This window comes from Sinocyclocheilus anshuiensis, unplaced genomic scaffold (assembly GCF_001515605.1).
Source record: "Sinocyclocheilus anshuiensis isolate Anshui unplaced genomic scaffold, SAMN03320099.WGS_v1.1 scaffold330, whole genome shotgun sequence".
Classification (NCBI taxonomy): Eukaryota; Metazoa; Chordata; class Actinopteri; order Cypriniformes; family Cyprinidae; genus Sinocyclocheilus; species Sinocyclocheilus anshuiensis.
Window position 1 is genome coordinate 65,846 of NW_015547689.1, and position 22,630 is coordinate 88,475.

The window sequence follows — 22,630 nt, forward strand, 5'->3', positions numbered from 1 at the left end:
ACTCCTTAAAAAGACATTAATTTAGCCAATATCAGGGTTATTTATGAATGGAAGTTGGAATGGAGTCTTTGAATAATGCTAAATAATATGTATCAATCACAGTAATGTTTTTTATTTATTCTGAAGTGGTGTGCTATGATTTATTAGACGTGTGTTGTTGTTGGGTCTACCGTAGCCGTCTGTGTAATTAGTGTAATTACGGAGACTGGGATCCACAGCGGAGTCTCAGACTGCTGCCGTTTGTTGAGTAAATTAGCCGCTGTACTTACTCTCACGCTGCCTACTTGTAGACTGAATGCATGTATGTTCAGTTTGTAAAAGCGACGGAGTGTGTATGTTCATGTCACGTGGTCAAGGTTTGGCTGATTAGCATGGTCCAGTTAACTTCTGCTGGATAAATGTTCTAAAAAAAACTAAAAATTCAAAAAAGCACCTTTCTCCATCGGTGACCAAATGTAGCTGTGTATAGAGATAAAATACATTATTTGTAAGTAGCTTTCACCAGTGTTATTTTAGCATTATTTATATACTATTATAGTATTTATTAATATTTAGAATTAACTTTTATTTTTTATATTTTCAGTTTTCATTTTATTTTTTTTAGTCTAATTTTTGTAATAGTTTTTTTTCTATATATTGTAGCTTAAATTTATTTTTGTTTTAGTTGTAATAATTTTAGTGCTTCAATTTTAAAATTAACTATTTAGTTGCTAAGGCAACATTTCTAATTTTATCTAAGTTTATCTATATATCTTAACCCTTTAACTGTCACCCGTCCCCTCTGTGGGACGCCTAAGTTTATTTCACTATATTACAATTAAATCCTAATCTAATCATGACAAACTATATATCGTTGGAAAGGTCTAAGACTCCTAAATAGATATTTTACCACTGTTTTTTGTGAAAAATTATGTAGGAAAAGTAATAGATTAATTTATGACAAGAGTGCACCTCAAAAATCTACATCAAACAGGAGTTCTGACCTTTGTCAAAAAAAAAGTCGTCTTTGTTGCCTTTTTCTCTATCACACTTTAGAAATCATCAGAAATTATATATCAATTGAAAACTTTAAATCTCAAAATTCATCCTTTGAAACCCATTTTAAAATCAAACATTGCATTACCATGAAAATGGTACATCAATATCATGTTACAAAATGTTTTCTTTCATGAATTATAAAAATTTAAGTCTTTCACGTCTATGTTCAAAAATGTGAGTGACAGTTAAAGGGTTAAGTTTTATCTATATTTCTAAGTTTATCCATCTAATGTCTACTTTTATTTTATTCCAGCTTTATTTCAAATACTGTTTTAGTTAACAATAGCAACACTGGTTCTCACCCAGTGCACATTCTTTTCAAATCAAAAACCAAAGTTTAACATCCAAAATAGAAGAAATATTCGCCTCAAGGTGTGTGTAAGTCTTCTAAGGAGAAAGTCACACATGCTTGATATCACATGAACTGTAATGATGATGCTTGTTAGTAGGTCTTGCTATTACACCGTCTGATGGAACGCTGAATAATTCATCAGAGAGCCCCCTCAGCGAAGGCTTTATTTTACCATCAATCCATGTCATCTGTCTCCACTCTTGCATTTTTTTTCCCTCAAAGTACTCTTCACCTGCTTGACCGGCAACAATAAAGTGACCCTCATGTATCGTTAACCGTCCAGCTCTTACAGGCCGGGGAGAAGAGATGCTCTGTTGAGTCCCTTATCTGTCAGGTCTGTCTACGGAGAGCGGCGGAACTGTTACACTGTTCCAAGACTAGTTGTGCCCAGTCACATATTTCCTATGAGATTATGATTGGCAGCGAATTGCATTAAAAAATGAGTAAAGTTTTTTTTTTTCCCCTCCCTTGCTGATAGTAAATATACCATTCATTTTAAATACATTTTAGTATTTTACTTTTTTTAAAATAAATTTTACTAAGGAAAGAGGAAAATATTTTTGTTCAGTAAAAATTTCACACTTTCTTTTAAAAAAAGTATGGTCTACTAATTAAGGAAGAAATTGTTTTTGTATTTGAGTTCGTTTTTTCTTAGTTTTATGAAAATAATGCTGGACATTACTCATGACAAAAGACAAGAATATGAGAAATTATTCTGAAAAATGAGAATGAACTGTTCTTCTCCTGAGTCCTGAAACAGTTGGCATCCACTTTTGAGGAGGCTTTTTGACCTTCAGACCCTTAAGCCTCTTGACTTGTCCCAATGTTAATGCTAGAAAATATTTTTTTTTATCTATTGTTATTTGGTATTATTGACATATGTGTGGTGTTATCACATGACCTATATTGCACTAACAATTAAAGCTTATTTCAGTGCCCACGCAACTTAAGTGATGTCAGCTGAGAAGAAAATTGTTTCAAAGGTGGAGCAAGTTATTACATTTTGATGAAAAATTTTCTTTCCCTTTGCAATAACATGCACTGATAAATCATGAATAGTAAGGATCAGCATCCCGCCCCTTACCTGCCCCTCTGCCACCAAACACACACTCTTGTACAGAGTAAATCAATTATTCAGCTCACTCTCTGAGAGCATGTGCATGATTCAAGGCCAAAACAAGCAGAAACACTCTCCTCTCATAAGCGCGGCCTTGTCTTGAAAAGATGATTGTGAAACCGAACCAGCAAGCTTGAAAAGAGCTTGAAAAGAGCTTCAGAGTTCATACAGGATCCTATTAATGAATTATGATTTGCATGTTTTATATTATTTCAGAATAAAAACAAGACACAGAGCAGGCTGGCCTGGTATTTTACTAAAAACAAAAACCTGCACAAAAGAAAACATCAGAATAATATATGGGTGGGGATCATTTGTTGCGCAAAAGGCTTAGCTCATGACTAATAGTTTATCCACAAATAACTTTAAATGACTTAAAAATACAATTTTAAATAAATTCATTTTTTGTGTATTATTATTACTACATAAGTAAATAAAGCTAATAAATAAATAACAAATGTAGATGCTTCCTCTGTATTAGATGCCCCCCAGCTATTTAATAAAGTAGTGGGGACAAAATTGGCCATTACTAAAACTGTCCGGGAAATCCCCACTGTAAATGATGCCTTTGGATCCTAATTTCAAAGATGTTGAATAAAAACATAAGGATCTCTCCTACGCAGTCTCTGTCTCTCTGTGTACGGTTCACAGCGATTTCACTGCAAAGCGCTTTTGTTTGTACTGTGTACGAGACAATTTGTTTTGTCAAATTGAGAGTTGTTTTGTAAGCTTGTAAGAGTGGCCCCTGTCATGATACATGTGTTGAATGTAAAGAAACATAGCTGTGGGTATGGCAGTGGGAAAAATGGATGTCTCGTGGGATGCTGAGCATGGTTCCCCCAACACATCATTTCTACTGATCTATGTGTTCATATATAAATAGACTTTAAAAAACCCACCTGAGCAGTTAAATGAGCAAAAAGGAGATTTATATTGACTTATGAGAGAATGTGAAATCATAATTTATATGAATATATTTAAGTTTCAGAGAAACGCACTTTCTTTCTGCAAAAAGTAATTTTCTTAATCAATATTTTTGTCTTGTTTTCCAGTATATGCACTGAATCAAATAAATAAAAAATCCTTAAACCCAAAAATGTAATTTTAAAAGGTGCTGTATGTAATTTTTGGACTGTACCAAAGCATAAAAATACTAAAGCATAAAAATGTTTGCAGACATTTAGGAAACATGCAAAGTTGACACACTTGTATCTCAGAAAAACAATGCTACAGACAGTTATTCTACTTTGAAATGTGCATTCCGTGTTGAAATGTCTGTTTTTGTTTTGGTCTGTGTGATTCCACCCACTGCCAATTTACCCAATAGTATTTTGACACCCCGGGTTGCCAGTTGGTGGAAAACATAGCGTATTGCAACCACGAAAGCCAGCAAACAAATTGGGTCAGAAATTGTGCATTCTACCCAACCTTAAAAGCCTTGGCATCCATCAAAAAGCTCTATGACCAGATGCATAGAAATCAACTCTAAATCAACTTACAGTGTAAGGCTTGTCAACCTCCATTTCCAGTTGCACTCATTCCTGTTGTGTGTCTTCAATCTGGCAACTTGCATGAGCGTTGAGTCTGAGGAGGAACAACGCTCTCCAATATTTTGAATTTGGACTGCAGTACCCATTTTAACCTCTAGCTGTCAATATTGCATACTGCACCTTTAAAGGGATAGTTCCCCCAAAAATGAAAATTACCCCATGATTTACTCACCCTTAAGCCATCCTAGGTGTATATATGACTTTCTTCTTTCAGACGAATACAATCAGAGTTATATTAAAACATGTCCTGGCTCTTCCAAGATTTATAATGGCAGTGAATGGGGGTCGAGAGTTTGAAGCCCAAAAAATTGAGTCCATCCATTATAAAAAGTGCTCCACAATGCTCCAGGGGGTTAATAAAGGCCTTCTGAAGTGAATCAATGTGTTTGTGTAAGAAAAATATTCATATTTAAAACTTTATAAACCGTAATCTCTAGTTTCTTCTAACTGTCGTATGTGTGTTCACTAGAGAGTGGCGTACCAGCATATGATGTAGAGCGTAGGGGTAATTTTCTTTTTTTGGGTGAACGATCCCTTTAAATCGTATTCTCAACAAGACTTGTTTCATAAAATATGAATAATCTATACAAAATAACTAAATTTAGTAAGCTTAACACTAAAAAACAATTTAACAATTATTTAAGAAAAATTATTTAAGATCTACTGTATTCTAGTGTAAATATTTTATGATGAAAAAAATAAGAGCAGTTGCAGAAAATTATGAAAGAGTTTTTAATGTGTGTATATATATATGTACATACATATACAGTATATACACATATACATACATACATACATACATACACAGTGCTGTGTGTGATTGTCGTAGCTTTGTATCTCAGTAGGTGATGCTGTGACCTCTCTCCACAGGTGAGTGATGGCAGCCTGACGATTGTTTCCATCAGCCGTGAGGACAGGGGAGCGTATACATGCCGAGCATACAGCGAGCAGGGAGAGGCCATCCATACTACACGTCTACTCGTCCAAGGTAGCACCAAAACTGCCCTAAACTGTTTCCTCATGACTTTATTGTTTGCTATGAATTGAATGGCATCACTATCATGTTGTCAGAGTGCTGTGCGGTGTGTTTGAACAGTCCTCTGTGTGTTTGTGTCTGTGTATGTATGTACAGTCATGCTTGCAAAGCTGCATGCTGCATGGCACCCATGCTGCAGAGCTACAGAGATAATTGGACTCCATATGTTGGCTGTCTGGTACAGTATAAAGCAGTAATGGGTTCACGGTCAGAGATTTTTTACCATAGTGTTGCCAAAGAAGCTTTTTCCTGTTGGGTTCCCTATCTGTTCTGTCTGCTGCTTTTCGCATGCCATGTTAGCATTTAACCCAGTAACGCAATGGATTTATAACTTTTATTGTCTATTTGTAACGTTTTTTTTTGTTTGTTTTTTTTTTTATAAAAAAAATGGGTGGCAGTGGCCTACTCATAATCATAAATATGATTTACTTTACTTGGTAAGATTTTTATACAAATATAAAAGCTGTCAAAAGATTAAATTTAAATTTCAGTGGCAGATTTCTGCAACCGTGTTCTTTATTCACCTTATTCACACTTCTAGACAACAATAAAGCACTCCTTCCTATTTTTGTCCCATCAAATGCCAATCAAACCAGTATCAAAATCAATGCAGTCATAAAATGGCATTCCATTTTCTCTAAAACTGCTTCTTTTGAATTTCTTTTTTACCCACTGTACTGAATGGTTAATGTGAATCATTGTAATAGTAGCCTTTTAATTCTAATAACTATAATGCTAAATGATATCCTGTATAATAGCACAATAAATACTGTTTTGGTGTTGGTGAAGGGGTGCTTTAGTATTGAAGCCCGTTTCTGCCATAGTTGAGTAAAGAAATCTGATTCTGTAATTCATGATAATGAGAAACTTGTTCACAGTAAAGAGAAACTTTCTTGTTATAATGACTTTGGACCAGACCAAAAATGTTTTCAGGAAATTTCTGTACTGGTCTAGACTACTGTATGAAACATTTGAAGATGTCAAGGGCCAAACAATAAAATAAATACATGAAAATCAGTTGAGAAGTATCAAAAATAAATTAATGCAAAACTGAGTGAAAGAATTGCCATTTTAATAAGACCTTCACTTAACAAAAAGAAGAAAAAAATCTGTTAGTTTAAATCAACTGCTGAGACATAAAAGTGCCAAGTTGCAGAAACATTGTTTTGTAGACATGTTGGCTGTCTAGCGAGTTTGTTTTTGTACTGTAATGTGTGTGTGCTGTTGAGCAGGATGGAGAGCATCTGTAGAGTCCGTGCCTGCACGGGGAGCTCTCTGCAGGCTTTCTCCACAGAAGAGCCCTCTCTTTACTCTGGCACTGCCAACTGAAGCGATGCCCACAGTGGGCGGTAAAGTGAGATCTGTGGGTAGGCCGTTGCAGATTGTCACACTGGGTAGAATTCTTATAATCTTAGCCAATGATATTCAAATGACGGCTGGTCCAAATATGTACGGTACAGCTGAGTGGAACCTACATTATCTCATTGAAATCTCTATTAACTCATTCAGTATAATTCCGTATGATACCATTCGGTATTCAGCATGTACACCACTGTAAATGAGGTATTGATGAATCCAATATTGTATGATTCACTCCACAATCGACTGACATTGTCAAACAGCTGTTGAATACAAATGACAGAACGAAAGTATATATTATTAGAAACATTTATAGGAAATCTTTTCTCCAATACTATTGTTTTTAACCTTGAAGAGGACTTGAAGATTGCTATATGCTCCAATAGGATGTGACACATCCTGATATGTAATGCTGATTTATTATGTGTCTCTTTTCTATTTCAGGACCCCCATTTATTGTTTCACCGCCAGAGAACATAACCGTAAACATATCCCAGGATGCATTCTTCACTTGTCAGGCTGAGGCGTATCCTGGCAACCTAACGTACACCTGGTTCTGGGAGGAAGATAACGTCTTCTTCAAGAAGTAAAGTTATGATCCGGTTCATTACTGTACCATACCCACACTGTCCTGTGTCCATGCGGAGTTTGTCACAGTCCATGTAGTTTCATCATCATCATTGAGGCATCAGTGAGTTTTAGGGACTATGGCCATTGTGATACTGTTTTAGCCTTGTGTTGTGACATTTTCATAGAAAACCTAAATGTTATCATAGGTGCCCAAAATGCTACTAAATATGCCACCACTGATGTACTGTACACTACTGTTCAATAGTTTGGCGTCAGTTAAATTTTTTATTTTTAAAAAATATTTTTATTGATTTTTTTAATAATACAAACAAAAAAGTAAATGCTGTTGTTTTGAAAGAATCCTGAAAAATATTCTATCACAGTTTACACAAAAATGTTAAGCAGCACTGTTTTTAACAGTTTCAACTGTTCAACTATTTTCAGTTCATAGCTCACCATTCTGACCTATTTTTCTCAGAATTCTGAGTTTGCATCTTGTAATTCTGACTTTTTTAAATTCTGAGTTTACATCTTGCAATTCTGTCTTTTTTTTCTCACTGTTGCAAGTTGATCTAATATTTAACAATGCAGACTTTTCTTCTCAGAGCTGTAAGTTTATATCTCAGAGTTTATAAGAGTTTTTTTCTTTTTTTAATTGTAAGTTTACATATCACAATTCAGTTTTTTTGTTTCTGCCACAGAATAAAAAATAATAATAAAAAAGGTAACTGTGAGAATTGTGAGGTATAACCCCAGAACTGCAAGAAAAAACAAACAAACATAATTTTAAGATAATACATCACAATTACGGGTTTTATTTTTATATTCCGTGACGGAAATGGGCTTCCTTAGAAAACAGTTCTTTTAAATTATAAAACCAGGGCTGAATTTATTTGATCAAAAAATCTTCCCGACCCCAAACATTTAAATGGTAGTGTTCATCCATTGATAAACAGATGCGTTTTTTAATTTCAATTTATTTGTAAAGATTTGTCAGTCAAAAAAAAGATTCATTTAGTGCCAAGCTCTGAGCCCACTACAACTGAAATTATAGAAGAAAAAAAACAAAATAGTTTAAACAGAAAAAAAGTGTCACAATGAAAGTTCACTATGACAGTTTGCTACGTGTTTCTCACTTGTGTTTACATTGTGTGCATGTGTCAGTGTCATTACACTTGTTTGGAGGTCTCATACACCTCAGATTGTCTCATTCATGTCTTGCTTTCCCTGTGTGCACCTTTATGAACGTTCTGACGGACTGAAATACTTTGATGCCTTATAAGTGACTAATTGGGAATGTTATACATAGAAAGCTACTCCTCACATGAAGACCAATTGATTTCCTTTGACTTTAGCAATAGCATGTTGCTAAGGTAACACCATGATAGTCTAGTAAACATAGAAACACATAGTACACATAGCGCTTGTGTCATCATATGCTCCGCTAGCACTGATTAGAAGTAGCGGTGCCCTGAGCCATCCAAGACGCCCTCATGCGTGGCCTGTACACTTTATAGAAAAAGGATATTATGGTTTTTCCTTTTTAATAGCGGCTCTGTGCAGCAGGACAGGTGGAAGCACAGGCAAGAATAGAGGCCACGCAAGCATTTTGTCCACTGGAGGGTTTTTTATTTTTTTTGCCTCTGATCTCTGCCCCGGACACTCCATCTGTTCTTGTTGAAAGAGAAGATTGTAATTCATGAAGCTTTGAATTGTGCTTTATTATCTGGTTTTAAATTAATTGACACATGCATACATATTTATAGGGATAGCTTAGAAAAAAAATGTCATTATTTACAAACTTTCATGTCGTTCCAGTAATGGAACATAAAAATACTGTACACTACTGTTCAAAAGTTTGGGGTCGGTAAGATTATTTTTAATGTATTAGCTGTGTCTTAGGCTCACCAAGGTTGTGTTTATTTGGTGTAAAATAACAGTTAATATTGTGAAATATTATTATAATTTTAAATAACTGTTTTCTGTTTTAATTTTTTTCTCCTGTGATGACAAAGCTGAATGTTCAGCAGCCATTACTCAGTGTCACAATATATTTCAGAAATCATTCTAATATGCTGATTTGGTGCTCAAGAAACATTCTCTTATTATCAATATTGAAAACAGTTGTGCTGCTTAATATTTTTCTGGAAACCATGATATTTTTTTTTCAGGATAAATGGAAAGTTCAACAGAACAAAAACAAAATCTTACTGAACCCAAATTTATGAACGGTAGTGTATGTACAATAAGAAATGACAGCTTTGTGGCAATAATGACTTGTAAGCAGTGTAAACTGTGAGAATCATCATTACTATTGATGCTAATTCAACTTTCTCATTTGATTCTTCTTTGTCAATCTTTCTTTCTCTCTCTCCAGTGATCTAAAGCGCAGAGTGAGTATTCTGATCGACGGTTCGCTCATCATCTCCCAGGTGAAACCTGAGGATGCTGGGAAATACACCTGCAGCCCGAGTAACAGCCTTGGGCGCCCACCTTCTGCATCAGCGTACCTGACAGTGCATTGTGAGTCAGTCTGCAGAGCAATCTGCTGATACACAACTAGATCTTAGAAACACTACATCTTTGTCTTTTATCTGAAAACATTTGTCCTTTTCTGGTGCCTCTAAAAATTCTCACTGCATTGCACAGGGCAGATGCTGAACTACAACTGCAGTATGTAGGCGAGAAACCACCAGAATAGAATCGATTTGGGATTTTAACTTTTTGTCAATACATCCTGCCGAACATACAGTGGGTTCAGAAATCCGAAAAAACTTCTGTTTTGTTGAAAGTGATCATCATGTATGTCATCCAGCATGATTTGAGAATGATCCAAAGCATCTTGTGCTTCTAAAACTAAGAACATCTGACGTTTGTACACACTGTCAGTGTCACAAATTTGCATACATTTGATTAGTGACCTGGCAATCGTAATGTCATACATTTTCTTCCAATTTGTTGTAAATAATAAATAATTGCATAAATAAACCAACATATAAATAAATTGTTGAATTAAAGAATAAAGTGATCATTATGTCATACATTTTCCAATTTGTAAATGAATGAATGAAGAAAAAAATAAATAATTGAACAAATTAAATAAGTAAATATTTATTAAAGTAAATAACCAATAAATAAATGAATGAATTATTAAATTAAACAATAAAGTAATGATTATATAAACTTTCTTCCAATTTGTTGTAAAAAACAAACACCAATGCAGATGATTTAAGACTTCCTGATATAGGTGATTTCCTGAATTTATACTAAATGATGATGTCCTGTATTACTTATGATACAATGACAACCTTTCACTGTAACAAATCCTTTTTAGATGAAGCAGTGATTCCCAATTGCCTATTGTATTACGTAATGTCATACATGACATAATAGAGGAGGAATTCTCCTTCATCCTGAATCTGTGACATTGGTCTCACTCTCACTGGATTGAGCATGAAAACAACCTTCATCAGCGCATTATGCCTTTTCATCATGGGCCAAATAAGTTTTACGTTTTCATGTATGCTGAATAACGGTGGTATGTAACAGATTTACTTGCAGAGTGATCTTTTGTAATTGATGAAGGGTTACTTTAGTGTCCTGGCATATTCCGTCTCAATACATGGGTACGAGGGTGTATTAGCTTCAAATGCCTCTGTTGGGCAGGCTGACGCTTTCTATTTGCAACCGAGAGATTGGAATGGCCTTCTGTCCCCGGAGTCTGGAGCAGAATTGAAACAGTGACCTTGAGTGAGTAAGCTAGCAGATCACTAAGTCACGGCTCACGTCCTCCACACCGATAGACTGACGCAAAGAACATGGGTTTCTAGACATTGTTGGAAAAAAGCACCAAAAAAAAAAACCCAAACATGTTGCATTTGCAATAAATAGCAATGGGAATGAACGCTGCAGAAGTGGCTGTGGTATCCAAGGCAACAGACATTTCAGATTCCCTCTCTGGGAGGAAGCCTGTGTCGGACCAGCTTGGCACGGTTGAAGTGGCGGAAAGGGATTACATCATAGCAGAAAGCCCAGACTGCAGGAATTTGCACCTGTCCTCCTTCAACAGTCTCATCCGCTGGCACATAGCCTGACCGCCCATGTGTGTAGCGAGCAGAGGCGGAGAGAAAGTGTATTTGACAGTGAGTGAGAAAAAAGGAGGGGGAATATAAAGGGATGACATCATCCTGTGTGGAAACCCTCTTCTCTGCAGTGACGTCACCTGCAGACTCTCCAGCAGACTGTTAGCGTGGGCGATGGTGGCCCCGTTGGACGTCTGGCGGCATTGCAGGTCTGCTCCATGCACTGAGATTGCCTACATTTTTTTTCTTTCCTCCTCCTCTTCCTTTTCTTTTCCTTAGCATTCCTGTCCTTCATCCTCACGACTCCCTTTTCTTCTGTTCTTTTCTCAACTCTACACTTATTTCTGGTCCACTCCTCCCATCATCCCATCCCTCAGCTCCACACAGGGTCTAAAAATAGACCCTGGCACTTTGCTAAGCGTTAAGATGGAGCAGTGGATTTCTTCAAAGTGTTCGTTTTGGAGCGCCGCTCCCTTTCGTTCTTCAGCATGCTGCTGTTGGATGGTGTCTTCATTAATTAGAGACTGTGATTTATGAGTCACATGCAACTGACTCTCTTTACAGTATTAATGATACTCTTTGCTTTAGATGTTGTTTATACAATATAAAGAAGGGAAAAGTTATCAGAAATAATGCTGTTGTTCATGCTTTGTTGCTCAAATGAATTAATAGTGGCTTTTCACAGTATTGGTTGTTTTTTTCCTTCATTGCCTGTGATATCGCACAATTCTGTACATGCAGTTGATTGACCAAATAATGTGTTTGTTATTTATGGTGTGTTTATTTGTTATATTTATGTATACATTTTTCATTCAAAGGTTTGGGGTTGGTTATGAGCTTATGCTCACCAAGACTGCATTTATTTGATCAAAAGTACAGTTAAAAGTAATATTATGAAATATTATTAACAAATAAAATAACTCTATAACTATCCATTTTCATGTATTTTAAAATTAAATGTATTCCTGTGATGGTAAAGCTGAATTTTCTTATGATCGTTCAGAAAACATTGTATTATGCTGATTTGGGGATCAAGAAACAATTGTGCTGCTTAATATTTTTGTGGAAACTGTGATACTTTAAAAAAAAAATCTTTAAATTCAAAAGAACAGCATTTATTTTTAATAGTTTTTTAAAATAACATAATAAATGTCCGAATGTCTGAAAGAACTGTCAGTTTTGATTAGTTCAATGCATCCTTGTTGAATAATTGTTTTTTTAAAAAAAATCTTACTGACCTTAAACTTTTAAATGACGAGTCAACTTAAGACTCCAGTTCTACAGTAAAATAAATATTGTAGTTACAAAATATTTGCAGTTATCTCTAAAACTTGAAATTGTTTTATATCATTAGACATGCCATTATTGTGCCTTGGAAGCCAATCCAGTTTCCTTAGGAAATGCTTTCTTACACTAAACACTGCCTGTTTAGTCAACTGAAAAGGTAAACCATATTTAGTGACAAAAATGTCATAGGGATTTGGGATCTTTTTTTGTGGCTCTCTCAATTAAAATCAGCCCACAACACCCTACCATCATCTTTTCAGTTGCCTACATTGTGGAGAGTTTTGCATGGGCAAACACAACATTTTCTGTAAAAAATATTAAAATTGTGTTTTTATTTCAGTTATGTAACTTGTAGCTATTTCCCCCTCTGTTTTCAAGGAGCTAACTGTGCTGTCCTACGATTAGCTGAATAACAGTCTCAGTGTGAGCTAGTTCAGACCTTTTTGTCACATTTCACACTCTCATTTCAGGCATGTGAGAGCGAAAAGTTCTTTATTAGTGTACTTCTCCATCAGTACTTGATTTATTCAGAGGATTTGTGCTAAATGTTCCAGACTAATGGCTCAGAGAGACATCCAGTACAAACTCCTCTCATCTGTCTGACAGTTTAACAATGGACTAACCTAAATGTCTAATTTTATAACAACTCTTTATAAAAGCGCTTATGCTGTTTTAAATGTTTTTACCTCTCGTTATATCCCGTAGACCCTGCCCGTGTTGTAAACATGCCGCCCGTTATTTACGTGGCTATAGGACTGCCGGGGTACATCCGCTGCCCGGTGGATGCCAACCCGCCTGTCACTTCAGTGAAGTGGAAAAAGGACAGCCTGCCTCTGCGGATAGAGAAGGTGAGTCCAGCTGGACAATGATCTCAGTGTTTTCACAGATGCTGTCACAAGGGCCTCGGCGATCTCTCTCTCTCTCTCTCTCTCTCTCTCTCTCTCTCAGCTTTGTGAGATGGGTTTCATTCACAGTTCACATTGATTTCATAGCCTCACACAGACAAAGATCACTGGCTCCTCTTCAACTATAAAGCCAAATGGAGAATGACTGTAAGTACAGTACAGTACTGACAGTACAGTTGGCTTTTAAGGATAGTGGCCATGTAGATGAAAATGTGCAGGCTTATCATGTTACATCTAAAGTGCTCTGAGAGCAAATCCACTCCATTCATTTCACTGAATGCAATAGTTGTATGGCTTGTCAGGGGTATAGGAACCATTATAACAAGAGTGTTTTAATAAATTCAAAGCTTTTTAGATTTGGAAAATAATCATAAGATTTTAAAGGGGACATCAGATGCCCATTTTCCACAAGTTGGTATGATTCTTTAGGGTCTTCATGAAATGTCTGCAGCATTCTTTGGTTAAAATTCCTGAATGGTCATGTAAAATGGCTCAATGGTCTTTTTACCTTGTCAAAAACAGCTCTGTTCACAGCGACCCGTTTCGGTGCATGGCTCTTTAAATGCTGATGTGCTCTGCTTACCCCGCCCCTCTCTTCCATGGAAGAGGAAAGGTGATTTGCAAATAAAAAAGGGTGTTGTTTTACACGACCATTGGGAAATTTTAATCAAAGTATGTTGCAGACATTTCATGAAGACCCTAAAGAATCATACCAACTTGTGAAAAATGGGCATCCGATGTCCCTTTTAATGATTCAAGGTGATAAGGTGTATAAAATGGCCCCTTCACTTTTTTTAGTTCATTTTTACGTAAGTGATTTTATTCAGTGTCTCTATTAGCCTCAAACTGATTGCATATGATTCTCAGAGAGGCCTAATTTTTCATACTGTGATTATACTGAGTGTGAAATTTGCGCTTTATATAATTTCTTACATAGTGCAATTTTAACATTGTATATTTTTTAATGCATCCAGTATGCTTTTATACAAAGCAATTTACAAATGTAAAATACACTACCGTTCAAAAGTTTGGGGTCAGAAAGATTTTTTGTTGTTGTTGTTGAAAGGAAGTAATACTTTAGTTCAGCAAGGTCCCAACCAGTTGGTCAAACGTGATTGTAAAAAAACATTTATAATGTTAAGAATTCTATTTTAAATAAATGCTGTTCATTTTAACTTTTTCATTATCAAAAAATCCTGAAAAAAATATTCATGTATCAGTTTTATTAAGCAGTACAACTGTTTTCGACATTGCTAATAATTAAAAATGTTTCTTGAGCAGCAATTCAGCACATCAGAATGATTTACTGTATGAAGAAACGTGGCTGAAATATATTAAAATAGAAAAGTAATTTTCAATTATAATAGTATTTTTAAATATTACTGTTTTTCAAATAAATGTAGCCTTTGTGGGCATAAGAGTTATTTAAAAAAACACACAAATATCTTACACACCAACGTTGTGAATCAAACGTTGTCATGCTCTGTTGTTTGAGATACAGGAAACGATTTCCCTGATTGTATGTGTGCTGATGTTTCTCTCTGTTGCAGTACCCTGGCTGGAGCCAAATGGAAGATGGGAGCATTCGAGTGTCCCCTCCTGCTCCTCTGGTGCTAAAGGTAAAGACAGTGAGTGTTTACTTTTTTTATTATATCATGTATTTGCATCAGTATAATGTGTTGTTTGGCAATGGACAGGACCCACCCAAATTTCTGGTGGTTCCTGGGGGGGAGTACAGGCAGGAGGCTGGTCGAGAGCTGGTCATCCCCTGTGAGGCAGAAGGAGACCCATTCCCCAACATTACATGGAGAAAGGTAAGCCGTATCCTTAAGGATCCTTAAGTAGGATCCTGTATTATTGTCAACCCAACTGAAGCGTTTGCTAGAACTGTTTTCTTTTATTGGAGAAGGTAGGGAAGCCCAGCAGAAGCAAGCACAACGTCCTACCACGAGGCAGCTTACAGTTCAAATCTCTCAGCAAGGAGGACCATGGGGAGTGGGAGTGTGTCGCCTCCAATGTCGCCACGAGCATCACTGCCAGCACGCACCTCCTAGTAATCGGTATGAGGCGTTGAGACAAATAGCGCAACCCCATGATGCACAAACACGACTTGCGATAAAGTGATTTTTCCATACAGTGATGAATTTTGATCATATTAGATCAAAGAGTGTTAAAGGTGTTATTTTCATTAAAAGTGCACAAAGATTTTAGTTTATATTTTGCAGGACAACAGTCGTCTTTTACTCTGGGTTCCCACAGTCATGGAAAATCTAACATATTAGGGAATTTTTAAAAAGTTATGGAAATTTCTATATTGAATATATATTTTTCTACTTCTCTGATGTAAAATACTTTTTGGCTAATTATTATTTATGTGCTTCAGTGTTATTTTAGTATATTAGTATATATTTTTAGTTATTTTTTTATACTATTATTAATTTTTTGAATTACCTGTTATTTTTATATTTTCAGCTCATATTAATTTTAGCATACGTCATTTTGTTATGTACTTTTGGAATTTTTACAAAAAAAGTAGTTTTTTTATATTTCTATTTACATTATTATTATTTATTTATTTTTTTTACTTTTTATTTTCAGTTAGTTGCCAAGGCAGCATTTCTAATTTTCATTTTTTTGAGATGTAGTTTTTCATGTAGTATTTTATAAATACTAAGATTTTATTTTATTTCAGCTTTATTTCAGTTATTATAATTTTATTTATTTATTTATTTTAATAGTTTTAGTTTTAGCAGTAACTGCTGTTCACTAAAACTTCGTTGAACAAATGATTCTTTCAAGGACTTTTGTTTCAGTGAGTTGGTCTAACAGGTCCACAAATCAGTCTAAATGACTCCGTTTCAAATTGTCTAAATAAAAAAAAAATCCTTATCCAGTTACAGTATATCAAAAATTGTGAAAAAAAAATAAGCAGGTTTTCTGAGAAAGTTAGTTGTCATCTCCCTAATCACCTTCATTATATTAAAGGGTTAGTTGACCCAAAAATTAAAATTAGCCTGTGTTTTACTCACCCTCAAAGCATCCTAGGTGTATGTGACTTTCTTCTTTCAGACGAATCCAATCTGAGTTATATTAAAAATTGACCTGGCCCCTCCAAGCCTTTCAATGGGGGTAAGCGGGTGTTGGTTGTCAACAGTTCAGAAGACATGAAATAAAGTGCGTGCATCCGTAATAAAACGTCCCTCACATGGCTCCGGGGGGTGAATAAAGGCCTCCTGTAGCGAATCCATGCGTTTTTGTAAGATAAATATCCATATTTAAAATGTAATAAACACTTTTTTTTCTCACTTCCGCTTCACATTAATAGCACATACTTGTCAAAAGTATCAATTTTTGTGTAAAGATTACTTGCTATTGCTATTTAGCTACTGCAGTATCTTACGTTGAAGTATATGCACATGCAGACTTAAACTCTAATCTTATAGGATATAGCTTATAAATTCAATAGAGGAAAGTAGTGCAAATGCTAACGTCCTCATGATCTCTTTCTATTAGTGGCTAGTGCAGCTGTAGACCAACACTGCCAGCTCAGTCCTTATATTGCTGCCCACTGTTTTGGCATGTCCAGTGTGCTATTGGGCGTGTTTGGATTTATGTGGCTGCAGTGAAACTGTCCGTTAAAGAAACTTTTTTGGGTCGCTGGTTAGCAGCTAAGCAGCAGCTGCTAGGTTAAACTGTTAGCTATCTGAGTTCCTCTCAAAAAGCTCTCTGTACAAAAGTCCTTCGGTAAGTCGGGAAACACAGAGTCTGTTTGTGTTAGCGCAAGTGTTTGTGTTAAGACAAGTGAGCGAGGGCTTTTTTCAGACAACGTTTTATGGAAATAAAATATGTGGCCTTGCTTTAGCTTTTGTGTACAAGTGTGTGTTTATATCGAGTGTGACACGAGTTGTCCTCCTCCCACAGGCACAAGCCCACACGCTCCCGCCAAAGTCCACGTTTCGGTCTCGACGACCTTGGCCAACGTCTCGTGGGAACCCGGTTACGACGGCGGCTTTGAGCAGACATTCTCAGTCTGGTACGGCCATGTGTGAGTCATCCCAGCATGCTTTGCTTTCTGCTTCTTTTCCTAACTATTGACTTGAGCTCTGCTGCTGCTGTGAGGCTGCTACATCTGGGGGCAATGGGGCAAAACCTTTCCCCCTATGGGTGAGATGACCAGCAGGGCCCTCCGATCTTGAGTCGGACACACTGTTAATATTAATGTCAGTGCAGCTAAAATGTTAAGAGTTTTAATTATGGGTATAATATCATGGTCAGGACTCTTTATATGGCATATAATACATTTTTAGTTGTATGTAAAGTTCTTCAAACTCTTGTTCATAACTTCCAAATAACTTCATACTGGAAGTCTTGAACAGAGATAATCATTCCATGAGTAGTCTAGATTCACTGTTTTCTTTATTGAGTTTTTTTGTTCTACAAGCAGTTAGCTAGCATGTTGGACGTGTTAATGAGGCTCATAACGATAGAATTGGAATGGCATGATCAGGCAGTAAAATCTCTCCACAGAGTCGTTCTGAGTCGAGCTGCATGCAAAGTACCTTATTAAGTTGACAAGACAATTTTGGTGTTGTGTGCAGTTCGACTGCTTTTTAAACACTTCAGCACACTAAAAATAATGACATATTTATGTGATTTAGAAGGAACAGTCTGCTGCTGAGTCTGGCGTGCCATCGGTTGTAACATTTGTTATGGAAAACACATTTAGGTTAGGGTAAGGTGTTTTTTTTAATTATAGTTTTAATGTCAAGAACTCCTTTCCTAAAACATAAAGGCAGCTCTATATTTTTATGTATGCAGAACCATTCATACTGTGAGAAAAAATTATAGTATTGTTCACCCAAAAATGAAAGTTGTCATCATTTAATTTAATTTTATTGTTTATATATTACTATATAGTTTACATTCGAATTTTAGTTTAAGTCCTAGTAATTGTTATGTGCTTTTGTCACTTTTGTTTTGTCACTTTTTTAAATATTCTATTAAGCTTTAATTTATTTTAAATTTTAAATTTATTTTAAGTTTTAGTATTTCAACTTATTTCAGTTAGTTGCCACGGGAACATTCTTCTGCCAAGAAGTTCTTTTTCAAAAGAAATGTAAGTTTTTGTGCATATAATAGAGCAACATGAGTGTAAGTAAACGATGACAAAATTTTCATTTTTAGGTGACCGACTTTTTTTTTAGGTGACCCTGTAGAGCATATAAAGACAATATAAATGTCTGGGTAATATTTATTTTGAATGAAGTTAACAGTATATCTTTGTTTCAACCCAAGTTTCCAAAACTTTTTGTTCCAAAACTTTTTTTTATTGGTAAAATAAAATAATCTCATGATTTCTGACCAGTCAAGCGGAATGAAACTGTAATTTTAGGGATGCACGATATTGGATTTTTGCCGATATCCGATATGCCAGTATTTTTCAACACATAGCAGATGCCGATACCGATATATTTCCTTTTGTTTGGAAATAAAACCAAGTCTCTCCTGTGCAGAAATGATAAGCAAATTAATTTAAATTTTGGTTCGTTTTTAACAAGAATTTATTTGTTAGAATTAAATAAACAATAATGAAGTTCGTTTATAATGTCAGTACACTGAATATTTGAAAATAACTATAAATAAACTATATTCAAATGCTGCATTTTTTTTTCAGAAAGATGCAGTGGTAACCTTAACATTTTATTTTAAGATCTAAGATTTGTAAATGGTCTAAAGCAAAAATCTTTTAGAGCTCATAATTTTTTTTAAAAATACAACATATACAACATATTACACATTAATGAATAAATCCGTATATATAAAATTATTTAATTTAAGTGTCATGTTTGTGATTTTTTTTTTCATGTAAGCTATACCTTCAAAACATACTCATGATTTTATGGCATCAATTACTGCTTTATAAACACTGCCGCTGCTGCCACTGCCCCTGCTATTACTGTTTACTCTATCATACACCGAACGCGTACGTGCTTTCTCAGTTTAAATGCAGCGATCTAAAACAGTGAATCTAATCATCATTCAGGCAAAACTGCTTCAAGAATGAGCCACACTGCTGACATGATTTAATCGCACTGTTGACGTGATCTAATCGCTAGCACACCCTGAGCACATGTGAGTTAATGTATTCCTCTTATCAGAAAGACATATCGGCATAGTTTTTCATATCCGATATTGGTCCGATAATATCATGCATCCCTAAGTAATTTTATTAAATTTGCTAAATATTTCCATTTACATTTAACAGACTCTTTTATCCAAACAGACTTACAAATATTTTAAACAAAATAATTATCACTAATTTGGGCATGTTATTGTGTATGATTTTTGTCACTTGGTCATAATTTGGATTAATTGCAGGAAGCAACATACTGTAAATGTTAATCATAATATAGAAAAAATCAAATGACATTTTCTAAACAATGTTAAGTACAGTAGAACTTCTCAGATGTGAACCTCCAGTTTGTACATACAGTACATTATGAAGGCCTTAAAGAGATTCTGATGATTCTTATGCATGAAAAGTAAATATTGATGTAAAGACTTTGTCTTGTGCCTTCTCGCAGTTCAGTGATATTTTGCAGTTTTGATATTTTAACCATACCACCAGAGAACCAACTATATTGCAAGTAAGTATTTACTGTATCATAATTTTAAAAATTTTCATTACTTGCGTTGGTAAGGTGACATCCAGGGTTTAAAGAGGTGCCACTGAGGTGCTTTTGTTAATGACTTGATCCATAATGGCAAACTCTTGCTTCTGGCTTAATCAGCAGCACGTTCGTCTCCTTATTCAGTCGTCTCCTCCGCCTCTCTTCATTTCTCTGCCGCCCATGCCAGTGCTTCTGCATCCCTGTGATTCTGCTCCCTGTGTGGCGCTGTCCTCTTCGATATTCACCCGGAATATCAGCAGCATTCTATAGCTCTCTGTGCTCCTGCCCCTATAGAATGTCACATGCTTCTCAATAACCTTTGTTTGTTTGCTTCGGTGGGTACAAGCAAGAACATCTCAATCATTTGACTTTAAATCTCCTTCAAACGGTGTCTTAGTTAGCCATATTTGGTACTTACTCATTTTAGAACATATTTCTGCAGTCACACCAGGTGTCAGATGGCAGCAGTGTTTCATGGGAATGTAGCATGAACAGGTTTAGCCCGTTGCAAGCCCTGGAGACAGATTTCACTCCTTTTTGAGCTATAAATTGTCATGAAATTTAGTTTGAGAGTTTAGAGACACTCATGACTGTTATATGGAGGAAAAATGGATTATATGGCCTGGTAAGAGAAGTGTGTGTATATATAGGCCTATATACTATGTATTTTCAGCACTGCTCTCGTTGTGTTCTGTCTTCCATTTCCACAGCATGAAGGTAAGATATTACGAATTTATGAATGAACTGGTCGTTTTAAAATCGTCCTGGTCTACTGACATTTGTTTTGACATCCGCTTCAAACGTTACAATGCTTATGATACCTTTCATTAACTCTACAGTAAGTAAATCCACTTCAGCAGCTAATTACTCTTCAACAGCGATCCTATAGAAATATACAAAGCTATTGCAAAAACGGAAGTTGAAGCACAAAGTTCTAAAGATGGCTGCACATTTGTTTCTCTGATGCTTAAGGTCTATATATTTATACACTATGCTTCAAAAGTTTGGGGGTCGGTACGTTTTTTTTTAAGAAGTCTCTTATATGCTCACCAAGAATGCATTTGTTTAATTAAATATACAGTATAACAGTAACAACAAATTTTGAAATATTATTACAATTTAAAATAACTGTACTAAAATATTTTATATTTGAATATATTTTAAAATGTAATTTATTCCTGCCATGGCAAAGCTGAATTTTCAGCATCTGTTACTCTACGTCTTCAGTGTCACGTGATCCTTCAGAAATCATTCTAATATGCCGAGTTTGTACTTAAGAAACATTTGTTATACTTATCAATGTTGAAAACAGTTGTGCTGCTTAATATTTTTGTGGAAACCGGATACATTTTTTTCAGGATTCTTTGATGAATGGAAAGTTGAAAAGAGCAGCTTTTATTTGAAATAGGAATATTTTGTAACAATGTAAGTCTTTACTCTCATGTTTAATGCATACTTGCTGAATAAAAAAAAAAGCTTACCGACCCCAAACCTTTGAACAGTAGAGTTTATATGTATGTATGTTAAGTCAGCAATATGCAGCTACATTGCGGCTACATGCAAGGTACCCAATTTATGATTTTCTGCTTGAATCTGATTTATTATTAAAGTCTTAGTTTTAGTTCTGTATATACAAGCGCTAGTAGTTATTTTTTTATTTATTTTTTTGCAATAGACATTGCAACTTGCAACTCTAACTGAAAGAATCATGGCATATATTAATATATGCATATATATTTGTGTTGTTGTTTTACATCTACTTCATGCTAAGGATGAATAACATGCAATTATTAAAAAATATATATGTTGCTTTAGATTGAAAAAACTGACGTGAATTCTCACCCGAAAGTTCAGAGTCTGTACTGAGTACTAACATGAATCCTTCCACTAACGCCACAATCCACACATGCAAAAGCTACAGAAAAATAGGAGGATGAAAGCATGTTAATCCTCACCCAAGGGCCAGACTTTCCTCACCGTTATGCTTCCGACTTCTTAAATCATCATTTTCCTCTGGTCTGATGTGTCCGTGTGATCGGAGGCCTGTGCCAAGAGCTGACTAAAGGTGTCATTTGAAGCATTGGGCAGTGTGACTCATGCTTTAAAGGTTGTGTGTGAATGGCCTTTAAATGTGACCCACGTGAGATTAAACAACAGCTTCCATCAGCCTCGTTGACGCAGATAGTTGGCATGTTCCTGCTACTTCCTGTGCATTGCAGGAGAGGTGCTGAGCGACCGCTGAGATGCTGTGAATAACACACATCTCAAGAGCCTGTGTCATGCTATAAGGGCATGAAGGAAGTGATCAATTATACCTCAGTGGAATATTATGACTCACCAATAGGAATGGGGTGAATGACGTATACACCCAATTCCTTACTGTTTTCTTTTTGAAAGTCATTAATATTCCTAACACAGTGAAATTTCAACATCTTGAATGATGCCTTGTGTTTAGCACAGCAATCTGTGAGAGAAATGACATTTTGAACTTTCTTGGCTGGCTTCTTGCTTCTTGCATTAGAATGATATAATCATATATGTTATTACATAAAATATTGAAATATTTATTATGTGAAAATGAATTCTATATAATTCATATTATATAATTATTATATATATATATATATATATATATATATATACAGTGGTGTGAAAAAGTGTTG

General features: G+C 35.4%; 1 protein-coding gene across 1 annotated transcript in view; it reads left to right on the forward strand.

Annotated features, from left to right (window-relative positions):
• Positions 1–22,630, forward strand: part of LOC107703432 (protein turtle homolog B-like) — a 114,022-nt gene that overhangs the window by 64,672 nt on the left and 26,720 nt on the right. The window contains exons 7-14 of the mRNA XM_016506058.1: positions 4,928–5,045; positions 6,897–7,038; positions 9,400–9,545; positions 13,097–13,239; positions 14,847–14,915; positions 14,994–15,110; positions 15,206–15,356; positions 17,218–17,341. Coding sequence (XP_016361544.1) covers positions 4,928–5,045; positions 6,897–7,038; positions 9,400–9,545; positions 13,097–13,239; positions 14,847–14,915; positions 14,994–15,110; positions 15,206–15,356; positions 17,218–17,341 — 1,010 coding nt within the window. The remainder of the gene's footprint in view (positions 1–4,927; positions 5,046–6,896; positions 7,039–9,399; positions 9,546–13,096; positions 13,240–14,846; positions 14,916–14,993; positions 15,111–15,205; positions 15,357–17,217; positions 17,342–22,630) is intronic.